Below are 26287 nucleotides of genomic sequence, written 5' to 3'. Positions count from 1 at the left end.
GGAGAAATATCTTAAATTAGCATATAGTATACACGTGACCTTAGTATAGAGGAAACATTATAATACTGTTTTTAGATGTCATTGTCTTTATGATTCAGCCTCTTATCAGGCATTTGTCACATCTCATCAGGCCCATTTATCATGGAGCCATATCAGAGGCATGATTTTATTTAGGACACGTATACCTTATTTCAAACAAATTCCTTATTTGAAAGCGTGCAGCCTAAATAGTGTAATTTGGAGATAATTGTTTACCTTTAAAAGTTAGTAGCTTTCTACCTGTCTTCTGAGGTAGACTGTGCACTTCTAGAGAGCAGAAACGGTATCTTACAAGTATTTATATTCCACATACCTAACATAAAGTTGAAATGCAATGCTGTTCCATAACTTTTTTTGTTTATTAAATTGTATTATAAAGAATATGGCCTAGAGTTTTCTAAAGCAGTATTTATCAATAGAAGGAGTTTGGGAATTTAAGGCAGGGTAGTTCTATTTTAAGCAGAAGTAATTCATGCACTGCATGATTTTTATCATCCCTGTCCCTAAGAACTATGTGCTTATAGCACCCACCAGTCATTTTAACAATTAAAACCACTCTGCCACATTTCCAAATATGGCCTGTGGAGTACAGTTACTTCCTCCCACCCCTCCCTTTCAGAATCATAGCACTGAACTAAAAAGCCCTTCCAATCTATTTCAATTATTATATAAATTAGAAAAATTCCAGTTATTTTTTAATAGTAATTTACCACACAAAGTTAGGTTACAAAGAAATAGAAACATACCATAGTTAATAAAGGTAACAGGGTTTTGTAGTATATAAAATACAGCTTTACATATGAATCCATTATAGGAAACTTCCTTTGGTTGCATGTGTACGTAGGAAGGCAGATAGGTAGAAAGGTAAATGAATGATTGGATGACCCCTCCTTTTCGGTGGGCCTCAAAAACAGCAAGCTAAAGCAGAAATTAATATTACCATATTTTATGAAGGCTTGGGGGAACAAAGTAAGGTTTCAAGCATAGCATTGGCATTAGTTCCAAAGGCTGTTGTTTTTACCTTTTAAAAGTCCTGTTTTGAACATATTTTAATGACAGAAAATTTGAAAACTCCCACCAACAACACCAAAAGATACTGGGAAAAAAATATAATAAATATCTTGTAAATGGATAACCATGCTCTCAAGAAAGTAAGGGAAATCTTTAGAAGCCAAAAGTAAGGAGGGATAAAAAGATAGCAGTAAGTTTAGTAACCAAGAGGCCTGAGCTTTAACAGCAAAGTGTAGACGGAATACCCTTCAAAGACCACATCTTTCACTAAAATAGTGGATTAGGAAAAAAGAAGCTGAGATGTCAAGGAAGCTTTTCTGTCTTAACTTGGTCTCTGGGTGGAGAGAGGTAAAAAGTCTCCTCTGCACATACTTTAATGGTTGTTCAATGTAAATGGTACCTCTTCTGCCTCATTTGTGTTTAGTATTTGAATTGACAGTACCTTGCAATGCTCAAACTAAAAAATAACATAAACATTAGTTCTGAGTCAGTGATAACCTCTGGTAGATTTAGAAGAAACAAACGTGAAACAATTCTTAGAAGTATACACCCTTGAACCCAGGCAACACAGTATTCCCACAGATAAAATCCAGCTGATGATTTGCTCACAATGCAAAATTACAAAACCTAGAGAAACAGCCCACCATCAGCAGGCATGAGGTGCTTTACAGCAGGATTAGAACCCCAATAGAATTATTGAATAGAAGTTATAAAATAAATAGACTTAAAGTGCTTAAATATACAAAATAAATGAGAAGGTATGCAAAAAGAACAAAACAGGCCAGGCAAATTCAAACGAACATTAAACAGAGCTGTGGGAATGAAATACGCTGGAAATTAAGAAAGTAGAATTAAGTAGATGATCATAAACAACTAAGAAAAGCATTAAACTGAAAGACCAATTTAAGGGAACTCAGAGTGAAACAGAAAAATAGAGAAATGTAAAGTATCACAAATATTAAGAAATATGAGATACCCTAATGCACATTTAAATGTTTTAATAGGTAATGTCTGAGGAGTCTCTAGAAGTGGTAAAAGGTGAATTCTCAAATTAGGAAGCACAGTAAGTCCCACCCAACATAAATGAGTAAAAGTCCACATTTAGTCCCATCATGTTGAAGCTACCAAAGTCAGGGGAAGCCTAAAAGAAATCAGGGAAAAAAAAAATAAAGGTGTTAGTTTAGTTTAAAATAATAGTAAAAATTATTTGGGAATTTTTTTGTGCACATACTGCAAGATAGAATGTAAACATACCTTTATTTTCAGTTACTTTGGTATTCTTAAATAGTTTTAGAGCAAAAATTATTCGTACTGGGATAAATCTACAAAATAATCATGTCAAGTATATTTGTGTATAGTCTACTTTATACCTTAAAAATTAGTGCCAATTAGTATATTCTTAAAATGTTAGTTGGTTATAAAGTATGGGTGGAAATGTAATAAAAGGTAAGTTCCTGAGCCCTTTCCTTTTAGTATCCCAGGATTGGGAGGAGAATGGGGCTGACTACAACTCATTTAATCAGACAGCCTTTATTGAACACCTGCCATATACCAGGCACTCATCCAAGCATTGGAAATATAGTAGGTAAATAAGACAGACCCAGATCTTGCTCACCAGGAACATATGTTCTAGTGAAGAAGACGAACACCAGATACACAAGTAAATAATTACAGATAGAAGTGCTTTGAAGAAAATGAAAATAGAGAATAATGGGTGATGAGTTAGAGGTAAGGCAGCATTTAATAGTGTGGACAGGAAAGCTCTCTCTGAGAAAGAGATGTTTGAGTTGAGAGCTGAAGAGGAGGAACAGCCAGCCATGCAAAGATTCAGGCTTCAAGCCAGAGGGAAGAGCAAATGCAAAAGCCTGGAGTTTGTTACTTTCCAGAAGCTAGAGGCCTTTGAAGCATGAGTGGGTAAAGACAAGAGCAGCAGAGGCCTCTCTGAATGTCTGCACGGTAACTTATGAGAGAGGAAAAGTACTTGTCAGCCAAAAGCCTCTGGCCCACAGGTTTAACATGGGGCATACTCACTTTCTTGAAGGTAGGCATTCTCTGTCGCCGGAAATATGCAAGCCTGGAGTGGACATCCATTGATTGATGGCACGATTAAACTTAAGATGTTTACAGTTCTTTGAATTCTAAAATACTGTAATTCCATGAAGTAGACACTGATAGAGAACTTTTCTAAATTGATCGAACTAATTAAGCAACAGGTTTTTGCAGAAAGAGCATTCAGCAACTTTTAGATTAATTTTAGTTTCAGGGCTCTCCTGAAAGGACATCTACAGAAGATTAAACAATGAAATGATGCAGTTAAATCTGCAATGCAGCTAGAAACTAAGATTATACAATGCTTTGCAAATGCTCTTATTTTCTTTCTAAGACTGAATTTTAAATTGTAAGATAGTGTAAAACAGAGTTTGTAAGAACTTGGCATTTTGAAACTTAAATACCGAGTTGACTGCTGTTGAGTCCAGTAGTTTCATAAGTTCAGTTTAGCGTACATTTATCTAATACATGCCATGCACTTAGTACCATAAAGTAAACAAGTAGTACTAAATCAGTCTTGGTCCCCGTAGAGCCTTCAGCCTAATAAAGAGAAGAGGTTACGTATACATGAATCAGTGTCATAGGAAACAGTAATAAATGCCATACTAGAGGTACAACCGAAGTTTGTGGGAGAAAGAAGAGGGGATTATCAGGAATAGCTTAGCTTAATTTGAAGTGAGCTTTGAAAGGTAAGTATGGTTTTTGTCAAGCAGAGGAATGGGGCACAACACTTTGACCTACTGAGAGTAGTATAGAATGTAGTCCATATTGAGAATTCCGTTTTTATTTTTTGATGTCCCAAGCATTTTTTATGCATTTATGATACAAAGTTTGGAAAAATAAAATCCTGCATTTTATATGTCAGGTGATGATGAGTGCTGTGAGAAAAAAATGAAACCGTGTGCCTAGGGGCCAGGATGGGGCTTGCTATTTTAGATAGGGTGGTCAGGAAGGCCTTCTGGGGCTTCATATGAGCAGAAATCCTGATGAAGTGAAGGAGGAAACTGCCTGGCTATCTGGGTCCCAAAGCACTGCAAGCAGAAGAGACAGTGCAGACCCCTTGAGGTAGGAGTGTTCAAAACACAGCAAGGAGGTCTCTGGCTAGAATGGAATAGGTGGGGATTTATAGAAAAAGTGATCAGTCATGGGTAAAGCTGGGTTATATGACACTAAAGGTCATGGTAAGGACTTTGGGTTAACCCTGCAAGGAGCCAGCAGAGAGTTTTCTTTTTTTTGTTTGTTTTGTTTTGTTTATTTTACTTTAAGTTCTGGGATACATGTGCTGAATGTGCACGTTTGTTACATAGGTATACATGTGCCATGGTGGTTTGCTGCCCCTATCAACCTATCATCTAGGTTTTAAGCCCCACCTGCATTAGGTATTTGTCCTAATTCTCTCCTCCCCTTGCCCCTCACCCCCCGACAGGCATCCTTGTGTGACGTTCCCCTCCATGTGTCCATGTGTTCTCATTCTTCAGCTCCCACTTATGAGTGAGAACATGCAGTGTTTGGTTTTCTGTTCCTGTGTTAGTTTGCTAAGAGTGATGGTTTCCAGCTTCATCCATGGCCCTGCAAAGGACATGAATTCATTCTTTTTTATGGCTGCATAGTATTCCATGGTGTATATGTGCCACATTTTCTTTATCCAGTCTATCATTGGGCATTTGGGTTGGTTGCAAGTCTTTGCTATTGTACATAGTGCTGCAATAAACATACGTGTGCGTGTGTCTTTATAGTAGAATGATTTATAATCCTTTGGGTATATACCCAGTAATGGGATTGCTGAGTCAAATGGTATTTCTAGTTCTAGATCCTTGAGGAATCGCCACACTGTCTTCCACAATGGTTGAACTAATTTACACTCCCACCAACAGTGTAAAAGCATTCCTGTTTCTCCACATCCTTGCCAGCATCTGTTGTTTCCAGACTTTTTCATGATCATCATTCTAATGGCTTGAGATGGTATCTCATTGTGGTTTTGATTTGCATTTCTCTATGACCAGTGATGATGAGCTTTTTTTCATATGTTTGTTGGCCACATAAATATCGTCTTTTGAGAAGAGTCTTCCTATATCCTTCACCCACTTTTTGATGTTTTTTTTTATGTAAATTTGCTTAAGTTCCTTGTAGATTCTGGATGTTAGTCCTTTGTCAGATGGATAAATTGCAAAAATTTCCTCCCATTCTGTAGGTTGCCTGTTCACTCTGATGATAGTTTCTTTTGCTAAGCAGAAGCTCTTTAGTTTAATTAGATCCCGTTTGTCATGGTGGCGGGCACCACCTTGCCTGGCTAATTTTGTATTTTTAGTAGAGACATGGTTTCACCTTGTTGGCCATACTGGTCTCAAATTTCTGACGTCAAGTGATCCGCCCACCTAGGCCTCCCAAAGTACTGGGATTACAGGCATGAGCCACCACGCCTAGCCAGCAGAGAGTTTTTGATGGAGAATGACATTAACTGACTGGACAACAATTCATGTGGCTGCTGTGAGAATAGACTGTAGGGGCCAGAGGTTAGAAGAGGCATACTAGTTAAGAGATTATTACAGTAATCCAAGCAAGAGAATTCGTGGGTCATCAATATGGTTAGTATATGGAAGAAGTTAGAACAATAGATTGAGAGGTCTTTAATGCTGTGTGGAGATAATTAGAACTGATTTTAATAGGCTATTGCATGCCATTAAAAATTCTGGGGTGGGGCAGGTAGTAGTAATAACATCAGAGCTAAAATTTAGAGAAAATATTTTGCAGCAGTGTTCATGATGGATTGTTTGAAAGACTATGCCACAATTTATTGTGTTTGTAAAAAACTTGCTTTTATATTTCTTTTGAATATCAAGAAAGAAAAAGACAGTTTATTGGAAGACATCAAAAGACTGAAACAAGACAAACAAGCTCTTGAAGTAGACTTGGAAAAAATGAAGAAAGAGAGGGACCAAGCCAAAGATCAGATTGCTTATGTCACAGGTAAAACACTGAGCTGAAACAGTGTACCTTTATAATCATAACTGTTCTAATGTTGAATTTAAGTAACAGAAATTGAATGGTGTAATCAAAATGCTACTCCTTGAAGTATATTGTAATTTTAGAAACATTTTTTAAAATTAGTTATTAAAAGATGTGTGAATTTGATTGGGTTTAACAGGAAAAACTGCAAGACAAGAGAAAATCAAGAATTATTTTGGATTCATGGCATTTATGTTTGGTTGTTCACAAATCTGTCATCCTAGCTAGACTGTGACCTTCCTGAGGTCAAGGCCTATCTTCTTTTCCCTGGGTCTGAAACTTTGTAGGCTGTTATGTATTTGCCAAGTGAATAAATAGTAGTGCACTGGGTTTTATAAAGAACACATAGATAAATGTGGCATGGTCCCTACTATGAAAACCAAGGGGAGTAAGATAAGAATACTCATAATGTAAGAAAAAATTACAAACAAACATGAGAGGAATTGGGATACCAAATGAGGGTTTTGGGGCACAGTGGCATTTGAGCTGGGCCTTGACAGGTAGTAAAATTTGAAAGTGAAGGGATGGAGAGAGGCTGCAGAAGTATGTTCCATAACTTAGAGTGGCAGAACACAGGGATAGAAAGTTAGATCAGAGGAGCCCTTGTTTGCAAAAGATAGGATCTTTCCTCTGCAGTATTATGAGCTTCAGTGTAAGATATGTGCAGAGAAATCCATTCTGACCTGTTTGTAAGAAAATGAAATTTGCTTCCCTTATCTGTAAAATATAGAGTAATAACAATAATAGTAGTATCCATTGTAAAAGTTTGTTGTAGTAAATAACATAATAAATGGTAATAAGCACTCCTGAATGTTTGTTGTTGTTACTTTTTAGTATAATTATGGGCGTTCTTCATTTTTATTATTTCTTAAATCCAACATTTATTTTCCCATGGAAACAACTTTACTTTTATAATTTTAAAAAGGTTAGTGGAAAATAATTTATCAAAAATTTCTACATAGCCAACTTTGCTATAAGGTTGACAATTTGAATTATAAACACAATCTCTTATTTCCTTTGACTAATAGATTAAGCTAGACATTATATGTTGTATACATCAGTTGTTTTATGCTTCTTATTTTTTCATAATGCTGTCATTAGATGGGCATTGGTTTTCATTTAAAATCTTTTAATTTAGTTTATTTCCATATTTTGGAGAACAACAAGCAGGTTATTGAGTTACTTTATCTTATAGGTGAGAAATTATATGAAATAAAAATTTTAGAAGAAACACATAAACAAGAAATCAGTCGTCTGCAAAAAAGATTACAGTGGTATGCTGAAAATCAGGAACTTCTGGATAAAGATGCACTTCGGCTTAGAGAAGCAAATGAGGAAATTGAGAAGCTCGAACTTGAGGTAATAGATCATTTCAGAATGTATTTCTTCTCTAGATGAATCCCTTTGTCCGTAATATCCGTTCTACATAACCTTTTGTCATTGCATCATTACTCTGAACTATTAATTAAGATCAGTGGTTTGCTTTTAGATATATAGTCTATTTTAAATTAGACTGAGAATAAATATAAGCTCCTTATCACAACCTGTCAGGCCCCCATGGGGTCCGAACCCTGCCTGCCTCTTCAGTGTCATCGGATACCACACTCCCCTGAGTCACTCTTCTCCAGCCACATGAGAGCTCCTCTGATTCTTAAGCATGCTGGACTCATTCCACTTCTTTTTTTGGCCTGGAATACTCTAGCTTCAGTTCTTTTTTGTCTCACTCCTCCTTCTTGTTCCTCTTGGCCCAAATATCTACTCTCTAGAAAAGACGTTTCCTGACTCCCTTTCCTAATGTAGCTGCCAATCCCTCAACTTCTGGTTCTTTGTTCTTATCCCTTCACTCTGTTTTATTTTCTTCTTAGCCCTTACCACTCTGAAGTTATTTAATTTTCCCTTTGATTTACTTTTTTTATTAGCTTATCAACTCTCTCCCTCTACTAGAGCATAAGCATCTTGGGAGCAGGGACTTAGTTTGTCTCGTTTGCCCTCCATATCTCCTGCCAGATCTAGGAAGTGCCTGGAATTTGGGAGGAGCTCAAAGAATTTGAGGAATTAATTCCCCAAATTTTGCCGAGGAATTAATAAATGTATGAGTGAACTAATATTATGTTTCCCCCCTGGAGCTTTTCTGTTACATTTACATATGCTTCTTAACATGTTATTTATTTATTGACAGATTGAGAAACTGAAAGCTGAATCTGGGAATCCATCTGTTCAGCAGAAGATACGCTTAAAAGATAAAGCAGCAGATGCCAAAAAAATTCAGGATCTGGAGCGACAAGTATGTGTTCAGGGTAAATTTTCATGAGCATATTTTATATATAGTGCATTTTGGTTTTCTCTTTTGTTTCAGGAGTTCCCATGAGATGGAGTTGACCTGTAAATTTTTGTTTTAAAGTATTTACATTAGTAAAAGTAATAACATCATTTCATATACCTACAGCTTTATAATTACGTAATTTTTAGACTAATGTGCCTCATTTGTAAGATGGTAGACCTGTTGATAAAAGGTAATTTGGTACCCTAGCTCTATTAGACATCTAGGAAGAAGGAAGTGGAATTTTGGAACTCTGGATATAGAGTTAGGATTTCTCTTCCTGACTGTAGACAGCTGAGAGAGGAGTACGGGAGGGAGATCCCTGAGTTGGGAACATGCTGGTAATGCTTGGGAAATGTTACAAAACACCCTATAAACAAAACATTCAGCTTCCCAAAGAGCTGGCCATTATCTTGAGCTCTTTCTTACCGCTCAGGCTTAGAAATACTCATTTTGTGGTCAATGTGGGAGACCTTTAGTCATAAAGTGAAGCTTATTAAAATAAAGATTTTTTTATTTAAGTATTTGTTTTAGGAGGCAAGATTATTATTTTTTCCTTCTGTTTTTAAAACACTGTAATATAGCATTTATATTCATAACTAAATATTTTAAAACAAAATGAATTGCCAGCCTTGTTCATAAGGGAACATGATTCTGTAGTCAAGTCATGGTACTTAGACACATGGGTATTATTCCATCATAAATCCGAAACTGTGAGGTCATTACTGGGCTGAATATTATCCCAGTTTTATGAGAAGAAGGAAAACTAAGCAAAGAATTAACTTTATTACTTTTACAAGACCTATTTTTATATTAAAAGGTATGACTGAGTACATTGGGTCAGGGCCAAGAAAGGATCAGCCAAACGTGGTATGAAGAATTAGAAATATTTGGCCAGGCACGGTGGCTCACGCCTGTAATCCCAGCACTTTGGGAGGCTGAGGCAGGAGAATCGCATGAAGCTAGTAGTTCAAGACCAGGGTGGCCAACTTGGTGAAACCCTCTCTCTACTAAAAAATAGAAAAATTAGCCAGGCATGGTTTTAGCTGGGCTTGGTGGTGCACACCTGTAATCCTAGCTACTTGAGAGGGTGAGGCAAGAGAATCACTTGAACCTGGGAGATAGAAGTTGCAATGAGCCGAGATCGTGCCACTGTACCTCAGCCTGGGTGATGGAGCAAAACTCCATCTCAAAAAAATAAAAAAATAAAAAAATAAAAAAAATATATATATATATATATAATTAATTTTAAAAAAGAACTAGAAATATTCTGAAGTAAGTATAGTCCAGAATTGCTTGGATTTTCTTTAGTGCTAAAGATTTAGATGAGCTCATCTAAGAAGCCATCCAGAAGTGGGAGAGAAAAAAGACCAAAGGAGCTACTTCTTTATTAGATAACTTATTTTAAGAGAAATTACGTAGAATTGAATCCATATTGGCAAGAGGTATACCACTTTATAAAAGTAACCTCCCTTTTGTATTAATACTTTTATTAAACATTAGTTCATCATCTTATGTTTTTCTAAAATAGTTATCTATGTAGTTGGATTGCTCATGTACATTTCAGATCGTATTTAGTTTCCATGAGCATTTCTATCCTGATATTTTAAAACTTAATACATATTTTTTAATCAAGGTATATCACAATATATTCAGAATAATTATAATTAGTCTATTCTTAAATAGACTAATTATAAATTATCTATTTTTAAATAGAATATAAGTAAAAATGGGGCTAATTAGATGCATATTGTAATGAAAATTTTAGATTGTGTTTGTGCTTTTTTTATTTAATGGAATATTTCATGGTTTAATTTGCAATGAGAGTTAAAAAAAATTTACTTTGTATACCAGACTGATATTTTTGACCAAAGAATAATATTAAAAAGCAAAATTAAAGAAGATACAAATAAAATCTCATTTTTCCCAAAAAAATACAGTGTATATTTCAAGATATCAAAATCAGATTGAAAATATTTCTTAAATTTTTAAATGAATACATTAATTTAAAATTAATTAAAATTAAAATGTTACATTTATAAAATCTAGTTCTCTTTTTAATATATGTAGTGTTGGTATGTATACATGTATTTTTGTATACCTACAACTGACTTAGTTAACTAGTATCAGAGGAAACAAAGCTTTGAATTTTTCGGGTGAAAGAAGTGACTAATATTTGTAGATGTGGATATATCCCAATTTATGATATATCAATAAATGTGCAAGCAGTTTTCACAAATGGAAATATTTATATTAACTTTGTAAATCATATGCCCCTTAAATACCTAATATGAACAGGATTTTGAGCACCAGCAAACCATCTTGCCTTAGGAGATGAAATCATCATAAAAGCCAACACTTACCAAGCCCTCACTATATGCTGGGCACTCTTAAGTGCTTACCAAGATGAAAGTCATTTGATCCTCAATTATATCAACCCTTTGAAATTGCTACTGTTACCATCCCCATCTTACCCGTGAGACAAGAGAGATTTAAATTAAGGCATTAGTTGACACAGGGTCCTAAAGCTGGTGGCACAGTCTAACCCAGACACTAGACTGCCTCTCAGGCACTATTTTGTTGCATGCTCATAGGCTAGAAAACAATTCAACAAAGAATTTAGTGTTTGTATGTTTTTCAAAGATATCTTCACCATAATAGTTTTAAAAAGCAGGTATATAGACAGGCATATATAATAAGCTGTCATTTCTGTGGACCCTGGTGTGTTTCTTTCATTATATAATATGTCATTGTTTTTTAGATTAAATGAAAAGTATCCAGTCCTTTATGAAGACTTCATTAAATGTTATCTAATCCTCCTTGCTTTCTAATTAAAAGAAATCATTTTAAAGTAGATTAAACTTTATTTGGACCAGAGGATTGGAGTGGAGTAGAGCTTCAGGCAGAGTCAGGTGCTTAGGAAGCTGAATGTTTATTGCAAAAAGTTTACACACTCATGTGCATATAAGTAATTTTTCAATCAGTAGAGTGTAGAAGCACTATCATATGAGGGAGTCTGGAAAAAAGAGAAGGGGAGAGCTTTGTACTCAAGAGGACTGGTTATTACTAATTGAAAGTCTGAAGACATATTTCTTTTTTTTTGAGACTGTGTCTCACTCTGTCACTCAGGCTGGAGCACAATCCTGGCTCACTGCAACCTCAGCCTCCTGGGTCCAAGCAGTTCTCCCACCTCAGCCTCCTGAGTAGCTGGGACCACAGGTGTGTACCACCACACCAGGCTAATTTTTGTATTTTTTTTAGTAGAGACAGGGTGTCACCATGTTGGCCATGGCTGGTCTGGAACTCCTGACCTCAAGTGATCCACCCGCCTTGGCCTCCCAAAGTGCTGGGATTACAGGCATGAGCCATCGCACCCAGACCTGAAGATATATTTCTAATGAATTTAAGAGAATTTCTGTAAATAAACCCATAGGTAATTAGACAATATAGACAATATACTTTAAGATTTTTTCATCAGATAATCTAGGGATGTAAAATTTGAAATTAATTTGTGCTTCTGTGCATTTGATTCAATCTGGAGACATGCTATAAATATCTCTGAAATCTTGACAAGTGTAGCATAATCTAAGTTTATGCATTAAATTGCTTTATTTTACATATATTTGTGACCATATTTATGTTTCAAAAATGTTACTGTTTTATAGATTTAGGGGGTACAATTGCAGATTTCTTGCAGGCATATATTGCATAGTGGTGAAGTCTGGCCTTTTAGTGTAGCCACTACCCAAATAATGAACACTGTACCTGGTAGGTAATTTTTTAGCCCTCACCCCCTCCCACCCTGCCACCTTTTGTAGTCTCCAGTGTCTGTTATTCCAGTCTGTATATACATGTGTATGCATTGTTTAGCTCCCACTTACAAGTGAGAACATGTGGAGTTTTACTTTCTGTTTCTGAGTTATTTCACTTGGGATAGTGGCCTCCAGTTCCATCCATGTTGCTTCAAAACATGCTTTTATTCTCTTCTATGGATGAATAGTGTGTTTGTGTGTGTGTGTGTGTGTGTGTGTGTGTGTGTGTGTCTTTTTGATACGATTTATTTTCCTTTCAATCCTAGTAGTGGAATTGCTGGATCAAATGGTTCTCTTTTTAGGTCTTGAGAAATCTCCACACTGTTTTCCATAATGGTTTTACTAATTTATACTCCCACCAACAGTGTACAAGTGTTCCCTTTTCTCCGCATCCTCGCTAACATCTGCTGTTTATTAACTTTCTAATAATAACCCTTATGACTGGTGTAAGATGGTACCTCATTGTGGTTTTAATTTGCATTTATTTGGTGATTAGTGATGTTGAGCATTTTTTCATATTTTTTGGCCACTTGTATGTCTTTTGAAAAATGTGTGTTCATGTCCTTTGCCCACTTTTTAATGGGGTTATTTAATTAAGTCCCATTTGTTAATTTTGGGTTTTGTTGCATTTGCTTTTGGGGACTTGGTCATAAATCCTTTGCCTGGGCCAGTGTTCAGAAGAGTTTCTCTTAGAATTTTTTCTAGGATTTTTATAGTTTCAGGTCTTAGATCTTTAATGCGTCTTGAGTTTATTTTTGTATAAGGTGAGAGGTGTGAGTTCATGACACCTCTTGCACATGACACCTTTTGCACATGACAATCCATTTTTCCCAGCACCATTTATTGAATAGGGTGTCCTTTCCCTAGTGTATATTTTTGGTGACTTTGTCCAAGATCAGTTGATTGTAGGCATGTGGCTTAATTTCTGGGTTCTCTATTCTGTTCCATTGATCTATGTGTCTATTTTTATCAGTACTGTGCTGTTTTGGCTGCTATAGCCTTGTAGTACAATTTGAAGTCAGGTAATGTGATACCTCCAGCTTTGTTCTTTTTGCTTAGGATTGCTTTGGCTATTCGGCCTCTTTTTTGGTTCCATATGAATTGTAGGATTGGTTTTTCTAATTCTGTGAAAAATGACTTTGGTAATTTGATAGGGATTGAATTGAATTTGTAGATTGCTTTAGGCAGTATGGTCATTTTATCTACACTAATCCTTCCAGTCTACGCACGTGGGATGTTTTTCCATTTGTTTGTGTCACGGTTTTCTTTATCAGTGTTTGCAGTTCTCCTGGCAAACATCCTTCACCTTCTTGGTTAAATGTATTCCTAGGTAGTTCTTGATTTGGTCCTCAGTGAGATTGTTATTGGTATATAGAAATGCTACTGATTTCTGTAGATTGTATCCTGAAACTTTACTGAATTTATTTGTGTTAAATCTAAGAGTTTTTTGGTGGAAAATATGTTTTAATAGGTTAAGGAAATGGAAGGGATTCTGAAGAGAAGATATCCCAATTCTTTACCTGCTTTAATATTGGCTGCATCAGCAGCTGGTGATACAGTGGATAAAAATACAGTGGAATTTATGGAGAAAAGGATAAAAAAGCTAGAAGCTGATCTGGAGGGCAAAGATGAAGACGCAAAGAAAAGCCTTCGTACCATGGAACAACAGTTTCAGAAAATGAAGGTAAGTGCTAAGTAGCCTCGGAGATAAAGGTCAGAGATGGACAATGGGGGCAGGCACTTCTTAGGATCTCACTTTAACAAATAGCTATAAACATTCTTTCCCATGAAACCTTTACCACTGGTATCAATAGGTGCAAAAGAAACCAAGTCCATCCTATTTTGGTGTCCTCTTTCAGCAACTTTTCTATTTCTGACAGAGTAATCAAGCACCGGATAATCTTTACATCACCTCTCTCAATATGAGAATTAGTGGAAATTAAGTCATGAAAAAGCAGAATAAAACACACCTGATATGTATTCAGTACAAAAGGAAAAAAGAAATTACCATGTTTGAAAATATTTTCACTGAAATTTATCTAGAGAAGGGTAAGAGAATAAGACAGAAGTATACATTTTAGGAACAGTGGGTAGGGAGCATCTTCCAGAAATGTCTTACTTTCTGAGTTTTCCATTATTTTGTGAAACAGGAGTGAATCAGAAAATACAAGTGCTAGAACAGACCAAGTATGAAACAGGACATATTTAATTTACTTTAAAAAAAATTTTGTAGACAAATAACAGTTATAGATTATTTTAAAAAATTTGTTGAGCACATGTCTGTCAGGAATTCATGCTAGATACTTTCATAAATATCTCTGTTCATCTTGTATAATCCTTCCAAACACCTGTGAGGAGTAGATATTGTTAACACTATTTTGCAGATGAGGGAGCTGAGATGTTCTAGGAAGCTCATCTCATTCCCCACATATTTATATCCCAAGAAAAGCAACAAATGAAAGAACATTAGATTCCAGAAACAGTAGAAGGTTGATAACCTGGAAATACAGTGGCCTGTTAATTAAGGTCACATCAAGGAGGTTGGGTTTCTTCTATCTCACCCTCTTTTACAGATAGATAGATAGATAGATAGGTAGCTAGATAGATAGATTAGATAGATAGATAGATTAGATAGATAGATAGATAGATTAGATAGATAGATTAGATAGATAGATTAGATAGATAGATAGATAGATTAGATAGATAGATAGATGATAGATAGATAGATAGATAGATTAGATAGATAGATAGATAGATAGATAGATAGATAGATAGATACATTGATTAGATAGATAGATAGATAGATAGATACATTGATTAGATAGATAGATATCCCTGATAACATGTCTGGAGTCTAGCAAACAATTAATGATTATAATTATTATTAGTGTTCCACCAACCAAATAAGACTGTCAGGTGTAAACTCCAACCCCCTACTCCACTTTTATGTGTCTAAATCTAAACACCCTAACTTGTTTCTTTTTGCAGTCCCCTGCCCCATCCCACTTCTGCCTTTGCTTACTACTTGCCTCTTCCCCCTTTCATTTCTGATTCCCTGTATGTACCAAACATTCGACCAGCTTTGCATATGCTCTTCCTACTTCCAAAACATCCCTGACTCCACCTAACCCTGAATTAACACTCATCTCTCAAGACCAAACGTATATGTGCTGTCTCTGTGCAGTCTTCCCACCTTCTGTCAAGCCTCCAGACACTTAGGGCAGCCTCGCCTCCTCTGCACTCACTGCACTATGTTCACAGGCCCATTATTGCACTTGTGGGACATTGTAGCTGCTGCCATGTTGCTCTCCTCACCAAGCTGTGAGCTATTTGAAAATAAGAACTGAGTCTTTTTGTTGCTAGAACCTGCATATTGCCTGGCATAAGGTCATAGCTCGGTAAATATCCATTGAATGAATGAGCAAACACTGCTGGTGCCTCCCTCCGTAGGAGAAATTATTTATTTAATTTGCTGAATACTAAACAAAATATTAAAGCTCCAGTATACAAATTCCAGGCCATTTTACTGTCTATGAAATTAATAAATTGATGTTAGAAGGTTGAAAATGTGCTGTTTCCCGAAGACTTCAGTGCCCCCAGTTGCTTTACTGTTTATCCTCAAAGAGTGTGTTGACAGTTTGCATGGAGAAGACTGCATAATAATAGGTTTTATTGTGAGGTTTAAAATAAATTTTGGAGTGTGTAAGAACATATGTAATATTTATGAAGCAACATATCAATTATTAAATTACATAACATATATCAAGAATATATAATGTTATGCCCTGAAAGAATAGGACTTCAATACATTTGACTCACTCAAGAAACAGAATTGTAGACATCAGAATGTATAATGAGTACCTGAATAAAGGATTAGGTGGGACCCAGTAGTGTGCAGGGCTTCAGCAACTAATGAAACGTTTAACAGGTGTTTGGCATTACATGGATTCTTTCCTTCAGATTCAGTATGAACAAAGACTAGAGCAGCAGGAGCAGCTACTTGCCTGCAAATTGAATCAACATGACTCTCCCAGAATTAAAGCACTAGAGAAGGAACTTGATGACATCAAGGAAGCCCATCAGATCACTGTAAGAAAACTTGAAGCCGAAATAGACGTTCTTAAACATCAGAATGCTGAATTAGACGTCAAGAAAAATGATAAAGATGATAAAGATTTTCAGTCTATAGAATTCCAGGTGGAACAGGCTCATGCTAAAGCTAAATTAGTAAGACTCAATGAAGAACTGGCTGCAAAAAAGAGAGAAATACAAGACCTCTCAAAAACTGTGGAGAGGCTTCAGAAAGACAGAAGAATGATACTATCAAATCAGAACTCCAAGGGCAGAGAGGAAATGTCTGCCAAAAGGGCAAAGAAAGATGTTTTGCACTCAAGTAAAGGAAATGCTAACTCCTTCCCTGGAACCCTGGACAGCAAGCTTTACCAACCGCATACTTTCACTGATTCCCATGTTTCAGAAGTTTTACAAGAAAACTACAGATTAAAAAATGAGCTAGAGGGATTAATTTCAGAGAAGAATGAACTGAAGATGAAATCTGAAGCAGCGATGAATCAATTTGAAAACTCCATGAGAAGGTAAAATGTTTATTTATAAATATTTGTAAAAATAAAAAGATAAAAATTGAAAAATTATACGATATATTTCCTCCAGATAATTAGTTTGACCCTGAACTGAATTCATAAGTGAATATTAATAAATTATATTATATTGCTGAGCATGTATCTGTTTCAGAATAGGGTCTACTACCTGCTGGTGGCCCAAATTCTGATGTACCTGAACATCTGTGTCAACCCAAATTGTGTCCTTGGGCTCGCCAGTCTTGCCTTTTGGCATGTACCCAAATGGTATTAATAAGCTGACTCATTGGGCTCTTCTAGCAAAGGAATGTCATAGTTTATTATTGCTATAGACAGATTGCTTTCAGAAAACAGTTATTGTTAAAGCTAGTTGGCAGTCTAGAAGGAAAAGGTCCTCTTTTCAAAAATAACTCTTCAAATTGACCTTGTGATCCATCCATTCATGCCTTAAGGAACTTTATACTTATCCATTTCCTTCTCACTATCTCCATTTGCTATCCACTGTCTCTTTCCTCTGAGTCTTTTGACATCCTCAGATCTTTTTTTCACCTGATCAGGTTCCAATCCAATCCTGTCTTTTAGCACCCGTTTTTCACAAATAGCCTTTTCTTTTATTTCTATCTCACTTCCTCTTAAATATGGCTCTCATCATCACCCCTTTTAAACCTGGTCTCAATAATGACCTTTCCCAGTCCAGTGGCATTTTCTTCTTCCTCATTTTCTTCAACAATGTTGACCACACTACTTCTGAAATGGCTTCTTCCCTTAACCTCCGTGGCTTGGCAGCTTTGACCAAAACTCCTTTTCTGTTTCTTTTACTGAATTCTGACCCTTCTTCCTTCTCCATCCCCAAAAATCTGGCTTTCTACCAGCATTCAACTCTTGGTTTTCTGTTTATTCTCTGTTCTTTCTCTGTTGCTAAACTTATCCATTCTTATGGTTTCTATGAACCATGACTTCTAGATTTACTTTTAAAGTCTTGTTCTCTTTGCTGAGTTCAGATGTAAAACCTAGAACTATTTATTGGATTGCTTCTCTTGGAATCACTAATACCTCAAGTTTCCTTTTTACCTGTAAATTAGTTCCCCTTCCCAAGCTCCCCTTCCCTGTCTATATTTATTTTAATTACCAGCCCAGCTTTATCTCTGTTATTTCTTGGGTATAAATGTTTCCCATTTTCCAGTCTTCCTTACTTTAATAAACCAGTGCTGCCATTATACAATTTTCCCACTCCAATCTTCCTTTTTTTTTTAACCTTCCCCAGTCATCTTGCTTAAAAATCATTAATATTCTTTAAATACTCATATACCTGGGTCACTCTGCTCTCTGGTGACTCCCAACTTCCTTAAATATCAAGACTAAATTTCTCTGCCTAGCATCTCAAGTCTCATCACCATTCTAATACTACTCTACTTACCTAATCTGTCACATTTCCTCATGCCTTTTGCTCATTCTTGTTATAAGTACTACCTTCACAAAACATTTCATGGAACTTCCCAGGAAATTGCCTTCTCCTACTCCCAACTCCTACATAACTTACTAATATGTACCAAGAAAGGATTAATCATACACAGCCCTGTAGTTCCTTGAGAACTGGTGTAAGGTTATGCTTCTTTTGCATCCCCACAGCAATGTGCTGTAGGAGCAGAATGAGCATGGGAAACACCCAACAAATGCTTATTGACTGGCAGCCATGGCAGTGAGTGAGTCATGTTGTTACCATATGGCAGTCATATTGCTACCAAATGGAAACCTTGTTTCTTAAGTCCTGAATATTATGACAGTAGCATGAAGCTCTTTAAGAAGAATCACATTTTTTCCAGGAAAGAATTTAAAATTCAGGTTTTCGTATTAATTTTCCTGTACATCATTTAAAATTTGTTAATATTGTCAATCTGTTTCTTAGATAAGTCTGGGCCTGAGAAGTGAAGAATAAACTTTTCTAGTCCCATATTTAGACTTTTTACTATCATTCAGTTATATGTGCTTTAATTTAGGTTTTTATGCTTTTTCTAGGACCCTAATCACACTGTTTCCATGGAGAAATATTCATATGGTGAAATAAGCAATGGATAAATTTGTCTATAGTTGGGAAGCACCATATTAATATGTAGCAACAGCAGTTTACTAAAATACATGCTTTAAGTTAAATGCTGTTATTTTCAAAGTCTTTCCAATAAGAGAGAAAATGTTTATCTGTAGGAAATATACCAAATCTTTATAATTTTAACCATTTACTGAACTGCCTCTGAATAAATTTTATCACAGAGACAAATGAATAGTCTTTCACACTTATAGTCCAAATTAATTAATTGCATATTACAAGCATAATATGTCCTGAGAATTACCGTAAAGATTGTCTCATTCTCACAACATGCAACTAGCCCCGGAGTCTCATGCATGGGTTGAAAATTGGTTAATGCTGCCTACAAGGCATTGAAGATTCTAAAGGGAACAGCTGTGATTTTCCAAAGAAGCATCTGGGCAAGAAATCTGAGTTTATCTTAAAAGATCAAATGTCAAGTGTTTTGCTTTAAATTCAGACAGTTATTTTGGAACCCTAGATTCCCTCAGAAAGTGTAGCCTCAGGTTGGGGATAAAGTAGAGATATATCACTGTTGCCTCAAGTTTGCCCTTATAAAATTCAGTAAATAGTAGCTCATGGATTGGTCATAAGAACTCATAGGCAGTAATGTATAAAGCACCTAATACAGTGCAGTTAATATTGGTGCCCATTTTCCCTTTGCTTAATTCCCAGGTTTCTTCTACTGTTTTTGTGCTAACTCTGAATTAGAGGTTGAAGAGCAACTTTTATGTGTGGTTTTCTTTCATTTGCTCTGTAGGGTCAAGGAAGATACTGCAGCACACATTGCATCCCTCAAAGCATCTCATCAGAGAGAAATAGAGAAACTCCTTTGCCAAAATGCAGTAGAAAATTCTTCTTCCAAAGTAGCTGAACTAAATCGTAAAATAGCAACTCAAGAGGTAGATGACAAATCTATTTTATCTTTTGACTTGAATAAACTTGTTTTGACTTTAATGAGATTAAAGTTAACATTGTTTTATTTGGAAATGTCTTAACTTTTTCAGCTTGGTGATAGAAATGGGAAACTATTATTGGCTTGATTTCTTTTTTAAAAAAGATAATACTATGTATTTAATTTTTTTTAAAGAAGATAATACTATATATTTAATTTTTCTACTTTAAAACTACACCATATGAATAAATGTTTTTACAGTTTGTCCCTATACTTCTCAAATAAGTCTTTCTCTAAATTTGTCACAGGTGGTGAGGTATATGTCTAACATGATTAGGACCCTAGTACTTGAACTTGGATGTTGAACCGAGTCCCCAAGTCCCAGCTGACAGTTATCCTTAGGCATTCTTCCTGCCCCATGACCTTTTATTAACAAATAATGATTCAGGTCAATAGACAATCAGGCACTGGAATAAAATAATGAACAGAGAGATACACAGCTCTTGCTCTGATGGAGTATAGTCTTCTAAGAATTATTATAGGGAATGCTGCCAACTCATCAGCATTTCCTCAAGTAAATGTGTCTTCCTTTTTGAATAATAGGTATATCTACTTAGAATATCTGTGAGCATTACCATGTGGCCTGTCTTCTGTACTGTTTGTCACTTATTAAAATAGCATTAAAATAGGACTTTTATCTACAATCTACTTTCAAATGGTATATCCAAGAAAAAGGAAAAGGTGGCAAATCAGCCACCTTTTGGGTTATCAAGTTGAAAAATATATGAATGTTTATTGTGTTCATCTTGTCTGTAGGCTTCAATTTTAAGAAAGCAGCTCAGGGAGAAAAACATCAAGAAAGAATTATCTCACCAAGTTTATTTAATACCATCTTAATTAAAAATAAATTCCTCAGTTGGGGAAGTTTGAATATGAACTGGCTATTAGATACTAAGAAATTACTATAAATTTTCTTAGGTATAAAATGTTATGGTTTTGTGAGAAATGCCCTTATTCTAAAGAGATGTATGTTGAAGCGTTTGAAGGTTTTGTTTGTTTGAGACAGTCTCCTTCTGTCACCCAGGCTGTCTCAGCTCACTGCAACCTCTGCCTCCCGGGTTCAAGCGATTCTCCTGTCTCAGCCTTCCAAGTAGCTGGGATTACAGGTGCACGCCACCATGCCTGACTAATTTTTATATTTTTGGTAGAGATGGGGTTTCACCATGTTGGCCAGGCTGGTCTCGAACTTCTGACCTCAAGTGATCCACCCACTTTGGCCTCCCAAAGTGGCATTTGAAGTATTTAGGGGCAAAATGTAATGAAGTCTGTAACTTAACTTCAGATCGCTGAGAAAAAAAAAGGACTGTTTGACTACGTTAATGAAAAATACTTAAAGTGCCTTTCAAAAGTAACAATCCATACAGCTTTACAGAGAACCTCTCTGGCCTAATCCTCCATAGGAATAGGGTGTCAGAGGGCAACTGTAAGCATTCTATCAAGTGATTTTGTAGTAAGGAATAGTCTGGAAGAGGTGGGAAAAGTAGTATCATGATGCCATAATGCCGTAAATGTTATTTTCCCAGAGTTATAAATGTAATATTGTAAAATTGAGTTAAAGAGAAATCAGCGTAGTCTGATCATTAAAAGTACAGCATTAGAGATAAGATAAATTTTTCCCAGTTTCTCTTAGTTTCTTGATGGAAGTATCTGTTCATATATTTCAGTTTACCTAAAAATATGAGACTGACATTTATTTCACAGATATTATGAGGCTTATGTTATATTTAAGCCATAGTTCTTAAATAAAAACTGTCATACTTAACCACAGAGTATAAAGATAATATTGTCTACCTTTTTCCAAATGTGTAGACTTTATAGCTTTATTTTAAAAGGACTTTTTCTAATCATGAAAAATGTTCATATTTATTTTCCCCCCTTTTATTGATATATAATGATTTAGATATTTATAGGATACATGTGAGTGTTTGCTACATGCAAAGAATGTGTAATAATCAAGTCAGGGTAATTGGGATTTCTGTCACCTTGAGTGTTCATCATTTTTATGTCTTGGTATCACTTCAAACTCTCTCTTCTAGTTACCTTGAAATACACATAATATTGTTGCTAAGTACTGTCACCCTGGTCTGCTATTAAACATTAGAACTTATTTCATCTATCTAACTGTATGTTTGTACCCATAACCAACCTCTCTTCATCCTTCCCAACCCCCCACTTCCATCTCTGGTATCTGTTGTTCTATTCTCTGTGTTCATGAGATCAAGTTTTTTAGCTCTCATACATGAGTGAGAACATGCAGTATTTTTCTGTGCCTAGCTTACTTCACTTAATGACCTTCAGTTCCATCCATTTTCCTGCGTATGACATTATTTCCTTCTTATTTAAGGCTGAATTGTATTCCATTGGGTATATGTACCACATTTCTTTTCGTCCGTTGATGGGAACTTAGATTGATTCCATATCTTTGCTATTGTGAATAGTGCTGAAATAAACATGCAAGTGCCAGGTGTCCTTTTGATATACAAATTTCTTTTCCTTTGGATAGATACCCAGTAGTCGGATTGCTAGATAATACGGTAATTCTATTTTTAGTTTTTTGAGAAATCTCTATAATTTTTTTCCATAGTAGTTGTGCTAACTTACATTCCCACCAACAGTATGTAAGAGTTCCCTTTTGTGAGTTGGCTTTCTTATATTTTTCAGATAGTGTTCAAGGAGGAGCTTTATTAACTCAGCACTTCTAACAATTTCCTAGGTACTTATAAGACATTTCCAAAGTCAAGTTAATGAGCTGCAGAGTAAACAAGAGTCTCTTGTAGTTTCTCAAGTTCGAGAAGAAATTCTACAGAAAGAGGTAAGAAATAGCCAAAATATTGGGCTAAAATAAGTTTTTCTTAGGCATTTCAATCATATTCATATTTATAAATTTTTTACCTAAATGTACATATAGACATAACCTGAAAGTATCACGTGTCAAGAAAATATTAGCAGCATGCTTATGTAAAATCTGCTTTCCCCAGGTGAAGTTCAGATATTAAGTCATTAAGTTGTCTATCTTTTATTTGCTGTTGAGATTTTGTGGGTAGTGGGGAAAATGGGATGGGAGATGTTTGGGTTTTCTGTTTATTTTCTTCAGGAGACAAAATTGAAGAGTGAAGGCCATTTCTGTGTTAAGTACTGTCAGGGAGGAAAAATAATTTTTTCCTCAACCCTCATGAGTTTTTAGTTGAGACAGACCCCATAACAAAAGACAGATTAATAAGAAAAACAAGTTTATTAATACGTGCAGCACACAATGCGGGAGAAACCACAACACAAAGTAACTCAAAATGGTGGCTTAGAACTCTCCAAGTTCGTAGCTTTGAAGAGATTTGGATTAGAGATTGTGAGATCAGAGATTGGCAAAGGAAGAGAAAAACATAGATTGGAACAAGTGCAACTGAACAAATTTAAGTACATTGTCCCATATCAAATCATTGTCTTAGTGCTGAGAATAGGTCAATTCAATTAAGCAGTTGTGTCTAATTTCAGGAGATATTGCAGGTGAGCTTTCATCAAAGTTAGGCCTCTATATGATGATTTAATAAGAGGCATTTCTATGGAAACAAAAGAAAAACAAAAGTTAATGGTAGGAGTAGTCTGTATACTAATTTCTGAATCTAAGAGCAGCTAGTCCAGAGTTCTAGATGTTGGGCTCAAAGCATTTTTTACAGTTTGAGTATCTCTAGTTAGAAGACACGCAGCAATAGGCATGAAAATTGTCCATATATTAGCTGTTGTGGTGATTCTCTGCAGTTTATATCAAGTCATTCAGCTTCAGCTTATTAAGATTTCAGGAAAAGGGCAGTTAAATGTTTTAGTGATTCCAAGCCAGGAGGGTAGGAGAAAAATTTGAAATACTAGTTTGGAGAATTATAGACAGAGATCTAGACCAGATTACATGTAAATAACAAAACCCCAGAGATAAAGAACAAGGCTAGAATCTGATATCTCCAAGGGTGTGTTACAGTTTTCTAATGAAGCAGAGTATTTTTCTCTCTGCAGTCAGCCTCATTTCTATCAGAGATAATCACAATAAAACCAATTTGTTGGCAAAAATAAGTCTAGTCTCATTAAACTTGGCTTGGTTATTTGCATAAAAAGTGCAGCAAGAATAGTGATTAATCATATAGGCTCTTTTATAAGTCTGTTTTGCTGGAACTTTTAATAAGGATTCTCAGATTGGCCCTTTATTGGCCTCTCCAGGCCAGAAACGCATGCCAAAGGCTTGCCATCAGATTTTGCCTCCAATACCAATAGATCCAGGTAAATTCCTTTCTTTTCTAGAGATCCCCCAAATATTGTGAGGCTCCTGGGCTTGCCAGGAAGTGACATTTCTTATTCATCTGTAAGGAAACCTTGTATGTAAGGTACCAAGCCAGTTTTTTCCAAGGGACTTTATTGGCGTCAGAAAGTCCATGTATTTTTTTAAGTTGTCCGATTATATCTGATTCTATGCACATTCTGAAATATGACATTCCAGTCAAAGCCTTGGTAGTATAACTGATGTTTCCAGTTGTGTTACAAAGAGAACAGATTCTTACTGAACTTATGCAAATATTTATATCGCTGTGAAAATAAGAATACTCAACTAATTGTTTCTGGAGAGATAGAGGAAAAAAAGATAAATATTTCAATTCTGTTTACAAAAGTATAATTTACCAAATTGCTCTAAGCTATGGATAGCTTAAGAGAAAAAGTTCTCTTATAGAATATTAAAGAATCGGCAGTGTTTTAAACAGGCAGTCCCTAAAAAGAATTCTTCATCAGTTTACTTAGTCCCATGTAATTAATTCTTGTTCTGCTTGATGTTGGGTTAGCACTTCTATGAACCAATCAATCTTTTCATTAGAATTCTGAAAAATTCTTACCCGGCCAAATGGTATGATCTTGAAGTTATCAGAAGCCTGTACTTGTCAGAGTCCTTTCCATGAATCTTTCTGAAGATAAAATACTTCGTATTTATAGTTCTTTACAAAAGCTCTTAGGAAAGTAACAGAGTAAAACAATTAACTATCTGTGGATGACAAGACTTTAAACTAGCCATGGTTAAACATCTGATAAGAGTTCATTATAATGCACTTGTTATAGAAATTTGGTTATTTTTGTGACAATACAACATTAAGATATTAACTAGCATTATTACTGATAACATCATACCAAGACATACCAGATTTTTAGGAATTGTATACAACTTCTGGAACATTTGTTAATAACATATCCATACAAAAATAACTCAAAGAAGATTAAACATTGTCTTTATTTGACAATGATTCCCATACAATTTATTATGTCAAATAAGCCTAATTACTTTGACATCTCTATTTGTAAAAGGAGAAAGAACATTCTTTTGAGATTTTCCAGGGACCTCTGGAACATCCTAAAGCTAGTTTGAGGTCAAAATAATTTATAATTTGATTTGGGGAAGTTGTCAAAAATGTCAAAAAGTTTAAAACATTTGATTAAATAGGATCACAGGTCATTATGAAACAATACTTAGTTATCCAAAGTGATTATTAAAAGATTCTAAAGACAAATACAGAAAAGTCACATAGTGAGAAGACTCAGTTTTCCTAAGTAATCAAAGAACTGATAGAGACCATAGGAAACACAGGAAGTTATTTTACTAAAACACAAAATCTTTGCTTTCTACATAAATTAACTTAAAGGTAAAGAAAATCTTTTATAATCTCTTATCAAGAGCAGACCGATGCTCCAAGAAAGCTTTGTTGTTTTAGGAGAGAAAACCAGTTTCTAGTTTTGTCCACTGTACTTTTGACATTAAGGCTCATTTTTAAAACTCTAATAAACATATTCTGTTTTAGACAGCTTGGACACACAAGATATTCATGCATTCTCACTTTCTCTCTCCTTCTCCAAGCTTTCTATGTTCATTCATTTTTTTGTTCTTCATTCTCCTTTTTCATTCTAAAACAGTCTGTCATTCTACTTTAGTACAGATTTAATTATTCTTTTTCCTTTAACAAAAACACATCTTCATTCCTCATAACTTTGCTTACCAAAACTACATCTTATTTTCCTTGTATATTTTGCATACAAAGTTGTTTCCCTTATCTTTAGTAGTTTTAAATATATGTATATTAGAACTTTTAATCCTTAGTAACATTAATTTCTTATGAAAACTACAAAGCAGCCATGACCTGTCATATACTAACATTTTGTAGATTAACATCATTTCATCACTTCTAGAAGCATATTTTTAGAGTTTTCTTAATGTGACAATAAGAACGGGTGATTTGTTTCTCTGTAAAAATTAAGAAGCCAAGGTAGATAAGATTATGTTCAGCAACATGAGTCTATGAAACATAAGTTAATGTTTCAGTATATTTGGAAATGATCTAGATATTCAATGAATATTTATTATTTAACTTAGCAAAACCCCAAGGATATAAGTTA

At 35.2% G+C, this 26287-nt stretch overlaps 1 protein-coding gene across 3 annotated transcripts in view; it reads left to right on the top strand.

Moving 5' to 3' along the window:
- The window catches only part of CEP162 (centrosomal protein 162), a 104108-nt gene that overhangs the window by 57071 nt on the left and 20750 nt on the right, over window positions 1-26287 (top strand). For all 3 annotated transcript variants that reach the window (XM_054557825.2, XM_024249102.3, XM_054557826.2), the window contains 7 exons: window positions 5940-6066; window positions 7301-7464; window positions 8285-8389; window positions 13709-13921; window positions 16198-16832; window positions 19679-19820; window positions 22587-22685. In XM_054557825.2, coding sequence (XP_054413800.2) covers window positions 5940-6066; window positions 7301-7464; window positions 8285-8389; window positions 13709-13921; window positions 16198-16832; window positions 19679-19820; window positions 22587-22685 — 1485 coding nt within the window. The remainder of the gene's footprint in view (window positions 1-5939; window positions 6067-7300; window positions 7465-8284; window positions 8390-13708; window positions 13922-16197; window positions 16833-19678; window positions 19821-22586; window positions 22686-26287) is intronic.

The sequence above is a fragment of the Pongo abelii genome, chromosome 5 (genome assembly GCF_028885655.2).
Source record: "Pongo abelii isolate AG06213 chromosome 5, NHGRI_mPonAbe1-v2.0_pri, whole genome shotgun sequence".
Classification (NCBI taxonomy): Eukaryota; Metazoa; Chordata; class Mammalia; order Primates; family Hominidae; genus Pongo; species Pongo abelii.
This window is presented reverse-complemented; position numbering and strand designations above follow the sequence as displayed.